The sequence below is a fragment of the Salvelinus fontinalis genome, chromosome 4 (assembly GCF_029448725.1).
Source record: "Salvelinus fontinalis isolate EN_2023a chromosome 4, ASM2944872v1, whole genome shotgun sequence".
In the NCBI taxonomy this organism is placed as follows: domain Eukaryota; kingdom Metazoa; phylum Chordata; class Actinopteri; order Salmoniformes; family Salmonidae; genus Salvelinus; species Salvelinus fontinalis.
In genome coordinates, this window is record NC_074668.1 from 2,808,238 (window position 1) to 2,827,061 (window position 18,824).

At 44.0% G+C, this 18,824-nt stretch overlaps 1 protein-coding gene across 1 annotated transcript; it reads right to left on the reverse strand.

Annotated features, from left to right (window-relative positions):
- Positions 1 to 1,123: 1,123 nt before the first annotated feature.
- On the reverse strand, positions 1,124 to 7,709 carry prdm8b (PR domain containing 8b). Its single transcript, XM_055918608.1, has 4 exons — positions 7,523 to 7,709; positions 5,138 to 5,362; positions 4,481 to 4,712; positions 1,124 to 3,819 (listed from the first exon to the last, which is right to left on the reverse strand). Exons 2-4 carry the CDS (start codon positions 5,354 to 5,356, stop codon positions 2,459 to 2,461), a joined length of 1,812 nt encoding a protein of 603 aa, XP_055774583.1. The 5' UTR covers positions 5,357 to 5,362; positions 7,523 to 7,709; the 3' UTR covers positions 1,124 to 2,458.
- Positions 7,710 to 18,824: the final 11,115 nt, after the last annotated feature.

Consider the following 18,824-nt stretch of genomic DNA (forward strand, 5'->3'; position numbering starts at 1 on the left):
GCGCTCATGTTGTCACACACCATGAAATATAGTGAGGCACAAATTACAGACAGTAGCCTTGTCGCAAAATAGAGCTCAATTGATCGAACGTGAAATAGATTTAAATATGATTTAAATAGCCTATATAGGCTCATGTATCCTGTATCTATTGTATAATGCAGTCATCTCGGTTTTTAATCCTTCCCTTGTTTGTAACAAGTGCAAAAAACTTTGGGAATTTTAAATTTGTAGTCAAATTCGTACTGAAGTTATCCGCGGTCACAGTCAGACAGACCGGCCTCTTGAATCTCTGTTCATCGGACATCTTCTGTTAATGACGTGACGCGGAAGGGCAACAGCAACAAAATATCCTCTAATGTTGCAGTTTGGCGGCTCTATGATCGGTCTCGATTAGGGTGCAGGACCGTGTTTGGGGAAACCCTGGACTGGATCACTCATAGATGTGTGAAGATGTTTAAGTGCCACGTTATTAACGAAGCATGATACTAACGAAGACGCGGGGAAACAGCTCGGCTACTTAATGTTATATTTGTAAATGGTTCTAACTATGATCGTAACGCTTCAAATGCTCTGGGAAACGAGGCCCAGATCTCTCAGGATCAAGAAAATCCGACAATGCAGACATGGACTAAACTAAATGTACACCTCTCATGTGATTACAGAATAGGACTGCAGAAAATATGGTTTCATTGTCAGAAGCCCGATCTTCTTTTCATACATCCTGGGCCACAATATCATATTTGTTTTATTAGCCAACACAGCGTGTGAAGAATGGGCGAAACAAACAAGCCTACTCTTTATTTGTACAAAGGCTGAAATAAACGCGGTAACCATAATTACGGTCAATGACCGTCATATCTTTGAGATGGATTTATGAGCATTTTTGTCAAGTTAAAACATTTACTTGTTTTAAAAACAATTGGCCCATCTTTCGACCCGTCGTTGCGTTATTCGACGATCTCCAAGTAGGTCTGTGATTTAGTTCGGCATGTGCCACCTTAAACGCGTCGTGTAGTCATGTGGATTCATATTGGATTGTCTATATTCCTATCTACAACCTTGGTAAATGTCATTTCTTTACCTTGTTTTTTGTTTGTATAAACACAGGTTCCACACATAGAGATGAAAATAAAGCTATTTTATTGTCAAATCATTCAACATGATCAGGTAAACTATCAAGTAGTCAATTTCAGCATGAAGGAAGAAACTCTGAAACTACTGTATTCCTCACTGACACAAAAATTCACACTTTATATTTCAAACACACCAGGTATGTACATCGTCACTGTATAGACTGCATCAATTCCCGTTTTCGTACGGTGCCCTCTGAAATATAGTCAGTCTGTCTGACGTCATATCCTCATTCGTGTCAATAGCATTCAACCTTTAAAGTGAGCATGAAAAAAAAAAACGTATTGAATAGTAAACCATGTAGTGTAACTCTTTTTTATTTATCATTTTCTATATATGTCTTTATATAATATAAAATCCAAACTTACTGTACATTTAAATACACATATTCTTATTTTACCTTATTTACCAAATTGTAAGTGCTTCATAAGATAAATAAATTCATTTCTGAAGTCAAAATGCATTAGCATAAAGAAACATGACATTTGAAGAAGAAACCAAAAACAGACTCAAGGAACAATAATAATTGTCTGTGTTGAAAACAAGTGCTCCTTTAAGTGGTGTATGGTCAGTCAGTCAGTCAGCCAGCCAGCCAGTGTCAGCCAGCCAGCCAGTCAGTGTCAGTCAGCCAGCCAGCCAGCCAGTGTCAGTCAGTCAGCCAGCCAGCCAGTCAGTGTCAGTCAGCCAGCCAGTCAGTCAGCCAGCCAGTCAGTGTCAGTCAGCCAGCCAGCCAGCCAGTGTCAGCCAGCCAGTCATATAGCCAGTCAATGTCAGTCAGCCAGCCAGCCAGTGTCAGCCAGCCAGCCAGTCATATAGCCAGTCAGTGTCAGTCAGCCAGCCAGCCAGCCAGTGTCAGTCAGTCAGCCAGCCAGCCAGTCAGTGTCAGTCAGCCAGCCAGTCAGCCAGCCAGTGCCAGTCAGCCAGCCAGCCAGCCAGTCATATAACCAGTCAGCCAGCCAGTGCCAGCCAGCCAGTCATATAGCCAGTCAGCCAGCCAGCCAGTCAGCCAGCCAGTCAGTCAGTCAGTCAGTCAGCAAAAAAAGTTCCTCCCCATGGTCTGTGATGTGATACCCTTTTCCCACTATGGTGCCGACCCAAACCGTGCTGTGCTGGCCTGGGTATACTATTTCCCCATTGTCCTTTATGGTCCATCCCAGCAACTTCAGTGGCCAAACCTTACTGTTCTGGTTCGTCTACAGTATATTCTTTACACACTGTCCTTTCAAGCAAGGCTTTAAGCAAAGCTTCCGTAACCAGGCCAGCGCAGCACAGTACAGCTCGGCTCGGCCACTCGCAGTGTGAAAACGGTCTGTTATTGATCTGAAAGTCAATTGTGGGAGGTCATGTGACGCGAGAGGTGGTGCCTCTCCCTGAACGACTCGTTACAGATCGGACACTTGAGTTTCTCCTCACGCCTCCTTTTCACCATCGGCTCCATGGCGAACTCCTTCTTGTGGTGCGACCTCATGTGGTACACCAGGTCAGAGGTCATCCGGAAGGAGGCGTTGCACTTGGCGCACCAGTTCTGGGCGGGCAGACACAGAGAGGTGAAGGAGGGGGGGAGTAAGGTTAACGCTGAGGGCATCTGCAGCTGGATGGGGCCCTGGCTCTTAGGCCAGAAGGCTGTGGCAGCAGCCGCTGCGTAGAGGAACGGGCTCTGCTTGGACATGGCGCCCGGCACTGGGCAGTTGGCGCCCAGCTCGGCGCCGTGGAGTTTGGCGGCTAGGTGGTCTGCCTGGTAGAGTCTAGAGGAGGAGATGGTGTCTCCAACCGTCGGGTGACAGTCCAGGAGTTTGGGTGTGGTCATGACCAGAGGTGAGATCTGGGAGAAGGAGGAGGTAGCGTGGCGGGAAGGTTGGCTGAAGGCGCTCTTCCTATCCCTGCTGTTCCCCCCACCCTGCTGGACCACGGAGGTGAAGGCGCTCCCTAGCGGAGAGGCCTCCATGCGGGTCTGTGACTGGACAGGCTGAGTCTCCGACAGAACCTGCCTGATGTTGAGATGCTTCTCCTGGGTAGGGTTGCTGCCTTGGCTGGGACGACCTCCGTCCTTGTTCTCGACGTTGGAGCTCTGGACGTTTTTGGTGCTGCCGCTGTTACCGTGCGTCTTTAGGCTCTGTGGAGACTTCTTGACCTCGGTGAAGGCGCTGCGTTTCCCCTCACCACCCGACTCGGTGGACCCCGACCCTGGAGGGGAGAACGTCGGCCCTCGTCGGTTCTCCTCCAGACCGTACGCTCCCCGATAGTTCTGTGCCGAGCTAGCCAGCTCCTCCTTAGACTTGTGGGACTGGGACAGACTCAGAGAGGCCCTGCTCCCATCCCTCTCTCTGTCCTCCACATCGGAGAATTTCCTTTTCCCAGAGCTCTCGCTGCGGATCTCAGCCTCACGGTCGCTCGGCGGACTGGTTCGACTGTTCTCGAGGTCTCTGGCCAGGTTATGGAAGTCTGTGGAGGGTTTGGCGCTGTCCCCATCCGAGCGGCCCAGTTTAGGGCTAGCTCTGGTGGGTGCGGTGGTGGTAGGGTTGGGGTTAGGGCGCTCAGTGCTTGGCTCCTTACTGGGGACCTCCTCGTCCACACTGCCTGCTGCCATGCTCTGTAGTCTCTTGGTGCAGCGGAACCTCAGATGGGCCAGGAAGGGGAACTCAAACTGGAAGCGCTGGTTGCAGTCAGGACAGGAGTAAGGAGTGGACCCTGGAAATGGACAGAAGGAAAATAATGTCAGTCATTCAGAAAGAAACAACAATCTTGGTAATATTCAATATCTTCCTAAAAGGGTCAAAGTAAAGCTGAAATTGAACTCTCATCTTCTGATTAATATAAACTATAAATTATAAATACAGAATAGGCATATCGCATTCATTTTTTGGACACCTAATTTTCACAATTTATTTACCCTCAACTGTTGGTGTAAATGATTGTAAATGTACAACATGGTCTTCATTTTTTCTATTTTGTTTACTTTTATTTAACCTTTATTTTTTACAGTTTTTTTTTGTCATTGAGATAACATCTCTTATCCAAGAGAGACCTGGTCCAACAGCAGCAGGGGGAACAACGTTTCAGACAAAACAACGTACATACACTAACACAACATTAAACACAACTATAAACACACATACAATACAACAGTTATATATTACGATTAAAAAAAAACACGAAAGTATTTGACAACAGCTGTTATATATACTCTTATATCACTGTGAATTGAAACTGAATATGAGCTATTGGAATTATTTTGATGGATAATTATCAAGACAGAAACTACAAAACAGCCACCTGAAATGGAATGCTTCAATGCGAACCGTCTGGACCTGGTACACTATTCCGCCATGCTAGTAGGCTACTAACTCACCCTTGGCCTTGACCGGCGCTTTACTGGCACTGAGCAGCAGCAGCTCAATCAGGTCTTTCCCGTACCAGACCAACAGCTCTTCGTCCTTCTCGATCCTCCGGAGAGACCGGTAGAACAGCTGTCCGTTCTTCACATAGGCCTCGAGGTTCTGCTCGTCTCGGTCCCTCGCCGACTGCACGAGACGCAGCCACATCAAACCCTCCGACGTGCTGTTGGCTGCGGATGTGTCCACCTGCGCGTTGAACGGTGACAGAAAGCGAGGCAAATTCGTTAGTTGGACCCAAACGAGAAGTCCGTGCGGCAGCATTCATAGGCTGTCCAAAAAATAAAAATAGACTATTTTGAATGTGTTTTGGCTGTGCAACTATTAATATACATTATAACCTGCACGCTATCTTGTAAGATAACACGTCCAATTTGGTCTAATATAAATAATATATGTTTCACACCAATGTCATGAGAAATAGAAATGAAAAACGTATTTTTTTTAATCGTCTATGGCGCCTACTCTGGTTGCTATAGGCCTAAATATAAATCAACCAAATGGCAGACAATTTAATTCATTCGGAATAAGGAGATGTAATGAAATCGTAAATAAAGAATATTATGACTATTATCATTCTCGAAATAAAAATCACAATTGTATTATTTCCTTACCCGGAATATGTAAGGCGCAGTTCGTTTATCCGTTGATTTGAGCGCTACGAAGGCTATGCTGTCATACAACGACGTGTGGCTCAAAACACAAGGGCCGAAAATGGCATTTTCCGGAATGTCACATGTGGTGTATACACTGGTGAATATATCCGTTAGACACTGCTGCACTGCTTTGGCGTCGCCGTCCCAAACCAACTTATGTGAGCTGGATTCCTCCATCGTTGGCTGTTGTTTGCGGACAGACAAAAGAGAAATAGAGAGAGAGAATGAATAAAAAATACAATATATAAATGTTCTCGATGATGAGGAGTTAACTAAATTGGCACTCCGTGAGAAGGTTGGCTAAATACATAGGAGCCAGCTGTCAAGGACATGCTGGACTGGGAAAGTGCCTTTTTGGGGGGCTGGGCGTTTTAATTAATTGAAGTCCATTGTACGATGAGAGTGGCCTATCAATTTCAAAGAGTATGGTTGCTTGCCTATTTTCCGTGATATTCCCATGTGCTGTTGGAATAGCTGTTAAATGTGGAAAAAAATAATTGCATGGGCCTAAACAGAATAATAGCAATGGTATTAATGATTATGTTAATATAGCCTAATAAAAATAAACATCAACAAAAAAAACAATAATAATACGACAAAAAGTATATGATAATAATGACAATGATATATTATCCCATGATCCCAATATTATTGTTGATAATTATAATATTAATTACGTCAAGCAACTGAATTAATATCACATATGCTTTATTCTAGGCTATTGTAAATTCAAACTGCAGCCACATCCACCTCAAACCATAATTGATTAAAAGTGTGTAAACTAATTGTAGCCTGTGGAAGAAGACAAATAGCAGTAAGAAATGATCTGGTCTGTATGACAGCATATCGAATGGATTTGGAGTGGACTGTCAAAAGTCACCGATTTCACGTCATCTACCCTCTCTCTCTCTCTCCGTTTCTACACGCGCTCTGAACGTATGTCCACCTCATTACCATAATCCACCACTTTTCCCTCTCGAGACAGTAATTAAGGCTGCACGCGGAGTTAATTATTTTTTTTCCCCCTTCTAATTTACTTTCTGAATTGGTGTATTTTACGGGTGACGTGGAGACCAGTTCCTGTGGCCTGCAACGCGTTATGCAGCCGTGATCTATATGCCTTTGCTTTGCCACTTGTTCATTTCAATTACGCGTAGGCCCGAAGAACACAACCGCGGCCACGGCGTGTATTGGCTAAAACAGCCGCGTCTAGAGGAATATCGGACAAAATATTATAATGTTACAACGATACTGATTGCACGTCGTATTATCTAATTCCATGTGTTATTTTTGACATGTTATTTTTGTGTCATGTTATAGACTATGCCTATATAAATGTTATGCACGTATGCTATTCAACAGATCATGTATATTTTATTTTTTATTGTTTTTTTAGTCATACAAAACATGCGTTTAGATCTCAAGAGATTATGAATTGATACTTAATCATATTTGCCACGTAAAGATAATATGTAATGCATGGTACACATGTAATAACAAAGGTTTTAAAACACTGACAAGTCGAATATAATATTGGACAGGCCTACATGTCACCGCACCATGAGATGTTGCTCCCCTTTCTGCTGTCTGATAATGGGTCATCATTTGTTTTCCAGTCATTTAGCTTTTTGTGTCTCAGACTAAAAAGCAAAACCAACTGGAGTCTGCATGCAGAGATCAAACCAAACGTCCCCCTTTCAGACGCGCTTCAGTCAAATCTCATCATTCAAAAAACGTTCTGGCCCTAACTTTTCTCTTCAGCTGGATTGGTGGAGAGAAAAAATAGTTTGGAGCGCTACAATCTCCTCTTATTTAGGCAATTATATTTTATCCACCAAAATGCAAACCCTTTCAACTAGAGACCAACGCTTTCAGAAAAAGCAATTTTTCGCTCCATCCGCTATATAGCCGGTTCTTTTGTGACTTAAAAGGTCGCTCTCTCACAAGGGAAAAACCATACAAAAGGTCCAATGAATATGCATCTGAGCTAAATGAGAGAGAATAGTACCCGGAATGTATGCGCATCCAGAAAACGGATGAGGCCAACCCATTCAACCTCCTGCCCTCTATTTCAGAGCGTGTTTTACTCTTAAATCTGCGTGCCTAGTCTAAAAAAAAACTGTCCTAAATCAATGCAAGTACTGAATTTGCCGTTTGTCTCCTCACCCCTTACATCTGCCGAGCGCTGTATCCAGCTTTACACGATGGTCCATTCATAGACCGCAGACAGGATGCTGCCTAGGCTACTGCTTTGTGGTGTTGTCTGCCTGTCTGTCTTTCTCTCGATTCCAAACAAACCACCCATTTGTAGCGCATACCAAATGTAGGCTGTAAACTACGTACCTTTTTTGTTGTTGTTGAAAATAAATAATAATCCACACATAAAAATGATGCTGGAATCAATTTGCCGCCTTCGAGAGCAGGTTACGATCAGTCCTCCCCTCGGCGTCAGTACATGTCCCTGTGTGGTCGTGAAAGTGACAGTGGTGCCGCAGATATAGCCCTTCGCTGCAGAGAGAGAGAGAGAGAGAGAGAGAGAGAGAGAGAGAGAGAGAGAGAGAGAGAGAGAGAGAGAGAGAGAGAGAGAGAGAAGAGAGAGAGAGAGAGAGAGAGAGAGAGAGAGAGAGAGAGAGAGAGAGAGAGAGAGAGAGAGAGAGAGAGAGAGAGAGAGAGAGAGAGGAGAGAGAGCGAGAGAGAGAGGGGAGAGAGAGCGGGAGAGAGAGAGAGTGAGAGAGAGAGAGAGAGAGGAGAGAGAGAGAGAGAGAGAGAGAGAGAGAGAGAGAGAGAGACATGGAGAAGGGGCGCAATGCACTGGCTGACTGACACACACACACACACACACACACACGTTTTGTTTGCAGCACATAATATACCCAATGAGGCGTGTCACTCGATGTCTCCTCCCTTTAACTCTTCACTGACCGACTGTGATGTGATGAGATTTATAGGTAATATACAGGCTACATACAAAGTGCCATAACCTCGCAGAGAACCTTTTTTTAAATGTAATATATTATTAGGCCTATGTCATAGTTTTCAGTGGCGGGAGCACAACATCCCAAGATATAGGATTTTATAGGAGGCAAATGAAAGATTTTTAACCCGAATAGCTAATAGCTAATTATTATAATCTAATAATAGATTTTTCACAGTAGATTTGTGTTCTCTTCTTCTATTGTATTAGATACATATTGAATTGAAGCTACAGGTATTATATATCTTATGGGATTTGATCTAAATATTGTTATTATTATTGTTATTATTATTATTATTATTACTATTATCTTATTTGAAGTTCATGTAATAGACAGTACTATAAATGTCCCATGGATAATATGGACATCGATATTATCTCCTTACCATTATCATCATCTCCAAAGTGCTCTTTTCACCCAGCTACTGCGCATTTCCGTTTCCGCTGCGCTCCGCACGCGACTCTACGCAGCAGGGAGTCGGGAGGGAGCCTCGTCGTGGACACCTGCCCGTCCCGTGTCCATCGTCCCGAGCTAAAGGGCCAAGCATTATCTTTATGGAGTAGCCGCTCCAGCCGCTCCACTACTGAGCCAACCCGGCTGATGATGCTCCCGAGTGGCGCCAGTGGTCTAAGATACTGCATCTCAGTGCTATTGGCGTCACTGCAGTACCTGGTTCGAATCCAGGCTGCATCATATCCGGCCGTGATTGGGAGTCCCATAGGGTGGCGCCCAATCGGCCCAGCGTCAACGGGGTTTAGCCGGGCTAGGCAGTCATTGTACTGTAAATAAGTATTTGCCTAGTTAAATAAAGGTAAACATAAAAAAATAAAAAGATTATCTGTGTTAGCGACAACCGCTGTTTAAGGCCACATTCTGATGTTGTCATGACCTATGTTCATTTGGTGAGCGCTAGTGGATTTTCATGGATTCGAGACATCTGAATTTAACAGAGACAATAGCAGAAACCAGCAGAACTCTTGTGTTCTGAACAAAGATGTTGCATGTCGTATAAGATAATGGGCATTTCCACCAATTAGGTGCTTTTTGAGAAGTTTAACTTGGATCAACAAAAAAAAAAACGTTTGATTTCACCTAATTTTAACATTCTGCCACAAAGAGGACATGTTCAACTGTATAAAAAAGTACTATTTTTCCCATTTCACAAGGGGTTGAATTAAAAAAAAATACAATAGTAAGTGCTTATTAAGTGCCAAATTAAGTTACAGGGTTGACCATAACAGGGTTGACTGTAACAGGGTTGACCATAACAGCATAACAGGGTTGACCATAACAGGGTTGACTGTAACAGGGTTGACCATAACAGCTTAACAGGGTTGACCATAACAGGGTTGACCAAAACAGGGTTGACCATAACAGGGTTGACCATAACAGGGTTGACCATAACAGGGTTGACCATAACAGGGTTGACCATATCGGGGTTGACCATAACAGGGTTGACCATAACAGGGTTGACCATAACAGGGTTGACCATAACAGCACATCAGGGTTGACCATAACAGGGTTGACCATAACAGCATATCAGGGTTGACCATAACAGGGTTGACCATAACAGGGTTGACCATAACAGGGTTGACCATAACAGGGTTGACCATAACAGCACATCAGGGTTGACCATAACAGGGTTGACCATAACAGGGTTGACCATAACAGGGTTGACCATATCGGGGTTGACCATAACAGGGTTGACCATAACAGGGTTGACCATAACAGGGTTGACCATAACAGCACATCAGGGTTGACCATAACAGGGTTGACCATAACACCATAACAGGGTTGACCATAACAGGGTTTCCAGCCTGTCTTATCTATGTTATTATCTATGTCGTTATCTATGTCGTTATCTATGTCGTTATCTATGTTATTATCTATGTTGTTATCTATGTCGTTATCTATGTTATTATCTATGTTGTTATCTATGTCGTTATCTATGTTATTATCTATGTTGTTATCTATGTCGTTATCTATGTCGTTATCTATGTTGTTATCTATGTCGTTATCTATGTCGTTATCTATGTTGTTATGTATGTATTTATCTATGCTGTTATGTATGTATTTATCTATGTTGTTATCTATGTTGTTATCTATGTTATTATCTATGTCGTTATCTATGTCATTATCTCTGTTGTTATTTATGTTGTTATCTATGTCATTATCTCTGTTGTTATTTATGTCCTTATCTATGTTGTTATCTATGTCGTTATCTATGTCGTTATCTATGTTGTTATGTATGTATTTATCTATGTTGTTATCTATGTCATTATCTCTGTTGTTATTTATGTCATTATCTATGTCGTTATCTACGTTGTTATCTATGTTATTATCTATGTTGTTATCTATGTTGTTATCTATGTCATTATCTCTGTTGTTATTTATGTCATTATCTATGTCGTTATCTACGTTGTTATCTATGTTATTATCTATGTTGTTATCTATGTTGTTATCTATGTCATTATCTCTGATGTTATTTATGTCATTATCTATGTCGTTATCTACGTTGTTATCTATGTTATTATCTATGTTGTTATCTATGTTGTTATCTATGTTGTTATCTATGTTATTATCTATGTCGTTATCTATGTCGTTATCTACAACACCAGGAAACGGCCATAAAGACTAGAACCAGCTCTATGTCGTTATCTACAACACCAGAAAACGGCCATAAAGACTAGAACCGGCTCTATGTCGTTATCTACAACACCAGGAAACGGCCATAAAGACTAGAACCGGCTCTATGTCGTTATCTACAACACCAGGAAACGGCCATAAAGACTAGAACCGGCTCTATGTCGTTATCTACAACACCAGGAAATGGCCATAAAGACTAGAACCGGCTCTATGTCGTTATCTACAACACCAGGAAACGGCCATAAAGACTAGAACCAGCTCACCTGTGTTTTACACTACTAGATGACTGTTTGTTGTTCAATGTTTCTTTAGAAAAAAAAATATATTTAAAAAGGATTAGTTTCAACCATAATAAAAATGAGAGTTCAGTTCACGTTACAGGGTTCAACTTAAAAATTGAGGGACAGACGTAAATAAATCACTAATGACATTTAAATACATAATAATCTTTAGGATTGTCTTTGTCAAAGAAACAGAAACAGAAATAACTTTACAATGATGGTGAAAACTTTTATACATTTTTTGGGGACGAAGTGTGTTGACATTTTCCTAGAAGTGACAAAGGCCCTTTTTTTTACCAAGCCTTTATTCATATTTTTTAAAAAGTATTTTAATTTCTGGAATTCTCCATGTGGTCACTTCATTTAATATAAGAGGCTTTTAAATGTCTATATTGGTGCACAGCGATTACTTCAAATATCAGAAAGGGGCACAAAAGGTACTCTATTCATGCATATACATTAAATGCACTGTACATAATGTGGGTTGACAGCTGTAACATCACAGGATATAACAAGTAAATAAAAGTCCCGCGATGGTAGTTACTGTCCATTACTGCTTATCACTTAATAACCATCATTTATTCACCTTACTTTACTTTCATTAAATATTTCAGTGGTTGTATATATTATCTTTGTTTATTTGTTAACTTTATTACTTTGTTCCATGTCATCATCTCATCTCTATAGAGCTGCTGTCTGACAAAATCACTATTTTAGTAGTACTTCAACGTAAATATGGTCTACTTTTGTGACTCTGCTGAATACCAACTAACAATCACTTAGATCCTGTATTTTCAGGTAGAGATACTTCATTGATGCACTGCTCGCTATCCCTCTCTATCGCACATTCTTCCATCTCTCCCTCCCTTTGTCTGCCACACGCTGACCGGACAAGCAGGAGACACGCAATGGATTATGGTCATTGTAGGTAATTACATTGTTTTCTGCACTAAACTATGTAAAATATTGGTCTTTTGGAAACTACAACTCCCTACTACATCACACAGTTCAGTCTGGATCTGATTTATCTCTAGAGAAACTACAACTCCCTACTACATCACACAGTTCAGACTGGATCTGATTTATCTCTAGAGAAACTACAACTCCCTACTACATCACACAGTTCAGGCTGGATCTGATTTATCTCTAGAGAAACTACAACTCCCTACTACATCACACAGTTCAGGCTGGATCTGATTTATCTCTAGAGAAACTACAACTCCCTACTACATCGCACAGTTCAGTCTGGATCTGATTTAGCTGTAGAGAAACTACAACTCCCTACTACATCACACAGTTCAGGCTGGATCTGATTTATCTCTAGAGAAACTACAACTCCCTACTACATCACACAGTTCAGACTGGATCTGATTTATCTCTAGAGAAACTACAACTCCCTACTACATCACACAGTTCAGGCTGGATCTGATTTATCTCTAGAGAAACTACAACTCCCTACTACATCGCACAGTTCAGTCTGGATCTGATTTAGCTGTAGAGAAACTACAACTCCCTACTACATCACACAGTTCAGGCTGGATCTGATTTATCTCTAGAGAAACTACAACTCCCTACTACATCACACAGTTGAGGCTGGATCTGATTTATCTCTAGAGAAAATACAACTCCCTACTACATCACACAGTTCAGACTGGATCTGATTTATCTCTAGAGAAACTACAACTCCCTACTACATCACACAGTTCGGGCTTGATCTCATAGTAAAAACACAAACAAAATGAACTTCGGTCAATTAGTTGTTTAAAAAAATGAAAAGTAACAGACATTTCGGTTAGTCGCTCAGCACTACTCAGATGTCATACTAACATAGCATAAATCACGGCAAAATTGTAGGAAATTATTTTCTTTCTGCCTCATGGCAAAATTAGTAGAATTGCACTTTTAAATTATTTTCTCTCTCTCTGTCATCAAGAGGGAGGCCACTAAAATGTTCCTCTCCCTGTCATCAAGAGGGAGGCCACTAAAATCTGCCTTTCTCTGCCATCAAGAGGCAGGCCCCTAAAATGTTCCTCTCTCTGCCATCAAGAGGGAGGCCACTAAAATGTTTTCCGTGAAATGGGGGCCCCAAAAGGCTAGAGCTACATCAATACTTAAATCCATAAATACACCCGTACAATTGTAATATGTTAAATAAACAAATCCTTGTAAAATAAGGCTGAAATAAAACATTAGTCTAGTATGGAAAGCAGTCTGGGTATAGCTGAAGCATCAGTGTGAAGAGATGGGTGCTACTGCAGTCGCAGCACTTTAGCCTTTACGTTAGCCTTGTTAACATGACAGAACAATATCCCAGCTGACAAACAAACGGCTAAAAGCGTTCTACTGCATAATGCATGAAACACACTGCGATGTAATCTCTATCAGCCCGGGTCACCATACGAGCTCCGTTGGCTGCTGACCTCAGGTGACCTCAGGGCCTGATCACGTGACTAAATAGATGTGGCAATAATAACGGGACAACGGATCCAAGTGGAATTTAATTTACTTCCTCACATCCTGAAAGCAGTGCAATCTAGGCTTTGGGATTAAAGCAAAGAAAATAAATTATAAAACAGTATATATTTTATACCTGCTTTATGAAGATGCAGATTTAGATTGGGGCTACTAATCTGATTTGTCATAATTACCCCTTATTAATAACCTAATGTCCACAGCAAGTGTTGATGTAAAGTACTGTATTGTTTGAGTCATGTGTTCTATACAATATTCTCATTACAGATTATTCAATCCAGTCTTAGATTATATTATTTCTCTGTAGGTTTTATCTCAATACCACTAATCTGTATAAATTACGGTTAAATGAACTTCTCCCTCTGTCTCTCCTTACTACAACACTAATCTGTATAAATAACGGTTAAATGAACTTCTCCCTCTGTCTCTCCTTACTACAATGGAGATCAAAGGATTAACACAATATATGTTTATTAATATTTCTCATAACCTGTATACATTTTGACAATTATCGGGATTGTTTTACGATTTTGTTGAACCTGGCTGGAGAATTGTAACATAAAAAGGTTAAAGTGTTCGCTGGGCTTACAGTAGAATTACAGTAGTATATTCTATTACAATACAGTAGTATTACAGTAGCATATTCTATTACAATACAGTAGAATTACAGTAGTATATTCTATTACAATACAGTAGAATTACAGTAGTATATTCTATTACAATACAGTAGAATTACAGTAGTATATTCTATTACAATACAGTAGAATTACAGTAGTATATTCTATTACAATACAGTAGAATTACAGTAGTATATTCTATTACAATACAGTAGAATTACAGTAGTATGTTCTATTACAATACAGTAGAATTACAGTAGTATATTCTATTACAATACAGTAGAATTAAAGTAGTATATTCTATTACAATACAGTAGAATTACAGTAGTATATTCTATTACAGTACAGTAGATTTACAGTAGCATATTCTATTACAATACAGTAGTATTACAGTAGTATCTTATATTACAGTACAGTAGAATTACAGTAGTATATTATATTACAATACAGTAGTATTACAGTAGTATATTGTTTTTACAATACAGTAGTATTACAGTAGTATATTATATTACAATACAGTAGAATTACAGTAGTATATTATATTACAATACAGTAGTATTACAGTAGTATATTATATTACAATACAGGGTTAGTTAGATTTAAAATCAGATTGTATTACTTTGTGGGAGTGCCAGCTAGCGACCACACTGCAGAGCTGCCTCCAGAACAACGTTAATGACAATAAATGCCAATTTGCCTCCAGAACAACGTTAATGGCAATAAATGCCAACCTGCTTCTCTGTGCAGTCCTACCTAGCCCCGCATGACCAGTCCCTGTTCCTGGACACTACCCTGAATTAGAGACGCTGAGAATGCCCAAACAGGAGCCATCTGCTCAGCTGGGACCAGACCACCATATCATGATGCTAGTGGGGGCAAGAGGCAGGCCCCAACCTGGACAGAGTGTCTCCCAACCCCCCCCCCCCCCCCCCCCCCCCTCAGACACACACACACACACACACACACACACACACACACACACACACACACACACACACACACACACACACACACACACACACACACACACACAGAGAGACATCAACACAGACATCGACACACACACACACACACACACACAGAGAGACATCAACACAGACATTGACACACACACACACACACACACACACACACACACACAGAGAGACATCAACACACACATTGACACACACACACACACACACACACACACACACACACACACACACACACACACACACACACACACACACACACACACACACACACACACACACACACACACACAGAGACATGAACACAGACATTGACACACACACACTCCTGTGTCAATTACACACAGCGCGTGGTCCAGCCAAGGAGACGGAACATTATTCATAAATGCTGATTGTAAAATAGTTGTGAGGTCAACCATTCACAGTGACAATTGTCAACACAATGTCAAATAATCTGAATAATGTAAATAAATTAACATCAATGACTTGGGCAATGTGACATTACTAAAAATATGTGTTTGTCCTTAATGCTTTTGTATTCTGGTTTGGGTTCATGTAAAATGGTAACTTGTGTTGTATTCTGGTTTGTGTTCATGTAAAATGGTAACTTGTGACAACACCGTTCTGGTATATATATAATCCCATGTCAAGACAATATTCACTGATGAGACTCGGTTTGGTGAATTAAACCCTCGGCCATGGAAATCCATTTCATGAAGCTCCCGACAAAACAGGTATTGTGCTGACGTTGCTTCCGGAGGCAGTTTGGAACTCGCTAGTGTTCCTAGACCTTTCCACTTCACAATAACAGCACTTACAGTTGCCCGGGGGGCAGCTCTAGCAGGGTAGTTGGCTGGGGGGGCAGCTCTAGCAGGGTAGTTGGCCAGGGGGCAGCTCTAGCAGGGTAGTTGGCCAGGGGGCAGCTCTAGCAGGGTAGTTGGCCGGGGGGCAGCTCTAGCAGGGTAGTTGGCCAGGGGGCAGCTCTAGCAGGGTAGTTGGCCAGGGGGGCAGCTCTAGCAGGGTAGTTGGCCGGGGGGCAGCTCTAGCAGGGTAGTTGGCCGGGGGGCAGCTCTAGCAGGGTAGTTGGCCAGGGGGCAGCTCTAGCAGGGTAGTTGGCCAGGGGGGCAGCTCTAGCAGGGTAGTTTGCCGGGGGGAAGCTCTAGCAGGGTAGTTGGCCAGGGGGCAGCTCTAGCAGGGTATTTGGCCAGGGGGCAGCTCTAGCAGGGTAGTTGGCTGGGGGGCAGCTCTAGCAGGGTAGTTTGCCGGGGGGCAGCTCTAGCAGGGCAGAAATTTGACGAACTGACTTGTTGGAAAGGTGGCATCCTATGACGGTGTCACGTTGAAAGTTACTGAGCTCTTCATTAAGGCCGTTCTACTGCAAAGCTTGTGTGCCACAGATTTTAAGGGGTGTCCACATACATCTGTATAATTTGTGTATCTCTCCAAATGTGTGTTCTGTGTTTCTATATTAATTATGTCGTTAATCAGGAGCTGATAATGCCACTAGGGTCCAGGGAGGGAGAAGGAGGGTAATCCTGGAATGAAACCAAGGAAAGGCCCTTAGCAGGTCAGCTGCTGTGAGCCGGTGGCGTGGGGGCTGGAGGAGCTGTGAGCCGGTGGCGTGGGGGCTGGAGGAGCTGTGAGCCGGTGGCGTGGGGGCTGGAGGAGCTGTGAGCCGGTGGCGTGGGGGCTGGAGGAGCTGTGAGCCGGTGGCGTGGGGGTCTGGAGGAGCTGTGAGCTGGTGGTGGAGGGTCTGGAGGAGCTGTGAGCCGGTGGTGGAGGGTCTGGAGGAGCTTTGAGCCGGTGGCGTGGGGCTGGAGGAGCTGTGATCCGGTGACGTGGGGGCTGGAGGAGCTTTGAGCCTTGTGATGGAGGGGCTGGAGGAGCTGTGAGCCTTGTGGTGGAGGGGCTGGAGGAGCTGTGAGCCTTGTGGTGGAGGGGCTGGAGGAGCTGTGAGCCTTGTGGTGGAGGGGCTGGAGGAGCTGTGAGCCGGTGGTGTGGGGGCTGGAGGAGCTGTGAGCCTTGTGGTGGAGGGGCTGGAGGAGCTGTGAGCCTTGTGGTGGAGGGGCTGGAGGAGCTCTGAGCCTTGTGGTGGAGGGGCTGGAGGAGCTGTGAGCCTTGTGGTGGAGGGGCTGGAGGAGCTGTGAGCCTTGTGGTGGAGGGGCTGGAGGAGCTGTGAGCCTTGTGGTGGAGGGGCTGGAGGAGCTGTGAGCCTTGTGGTGGAGGGGCTGGAGGAGCTGTGAGCCTTGTGGTGGAGGGGCTGGAGGAGCTGTGAGCCGGTGGTGTGGGGGCTGGAGGAGCTGTGAGCCGGTGGCGTGGGGGCTGGAGGAGCTGTGAGCCTTGTGGTGGAGGGGCTGGAGGAGCTGTGAGCCTTGTGGTGGAGGGGCTGGAGGAGCTGTGAGCCTTGTGGTGGAGGGGCTGGAGGAGCTGTGAGCCTTGTGGTGGAGGGGCTGGAGGAGCTGTGAGCCGGTGGTGTGGGGGCTGGAGGAGCTGTGAGCCGGTGGCGTGGGGGCTGGAGGAGCTGTGAGCCGGTGGCGTGGGGGGCTGGAGGAGCTCTGAGCCGGTGGTGGAGGGTCTGGAGGAGCTGTGGAGCATATGAATCAAGGTAAAAATATTCCGTGGACTGCTATAGTTTAGCATCCGGCACTATGGAGTTCTGTTGCTGCTTGTCAATGTGAGGAAAAGACTGAAGACCTTCTATCCTCTGTCCAATGGAGGGCAGAAGAGAGAAGGAACAAAGAGAAGGAGACTGGAGCTGAAGAACACGGGGGGTAGGAGGGAGAGAGAGAGATGGGAGAGATAGGAGGGCGAGAAAGAGATGGCAGAGAGAGCGATAGGAGGGAGTGAGAGATAGGAGGGAGAGAAAGAGATGGCAGAGAGAGCGATAGGAGGGAAGAGAGAGATATTAGGGGGAGAGAGAAAGGAAGGAGCGAGAGAGATGGGAGAGAGAGAGATGGGAGGGGGAGAGAGATAGGAGGGGTGAGAGAGATAGGAGGGAGAGAGGGATAGGAGGGGAGAGAGGGATAGGAGGGAGAGAGATGGGAGAGAGAGATCAGATGGGAGAGAGGGATTGGATGGAGAGATCGATAGCAGGGTGAGAGAAATGGGAGAGAGAGATTGGAGGGGGAGAGATATAGGAGGGGGAGAGAGATAGGAGGGGAGAGAGATAGGAGGGGAGAGAGATAGGAGGGGGAGAGAGATAGGAGGGGAGAGAGATAGGAGGGGGAGAAAGAGATAGGAGGGGAGAGAGATAGGAGGGGAGAAAGAGATAGGAGGGGAGAGAGATAGGAGGGGGAGAGATAGGAGGGGGAGAGAGAGATAGGAGGGGGAGAGAGGGATAGGAGGGGGAGAGAGATAGGAGGGGAGAAAGAGATAGGAGGGGAGAGAGATAGGAGGGGGAGAGAGAGATAGGAGGGGGAGAGAGGGATAGGAGGGGGAGAGAGATAGGAGGGGAGAAAGAGATAGGAGGGGAGAGAGATAGGAGGGGAGAAAGAGATAGGAGGGGAGAGAGATAGGAGGGGGAGAGAGATAGGAGGGGGAGAGAGATAGGAGGGGAGAGAGATAGGAGGGGGAGAGAGATAGGAGGGGGAGAGAGGGATAGGAGGGGAGAGAGGGATAGGAGGGGAGAGAGATAGGAGGGGAGAAAGAGATAGGAGGGGAGAAAGAGATAGGAGGGGAGA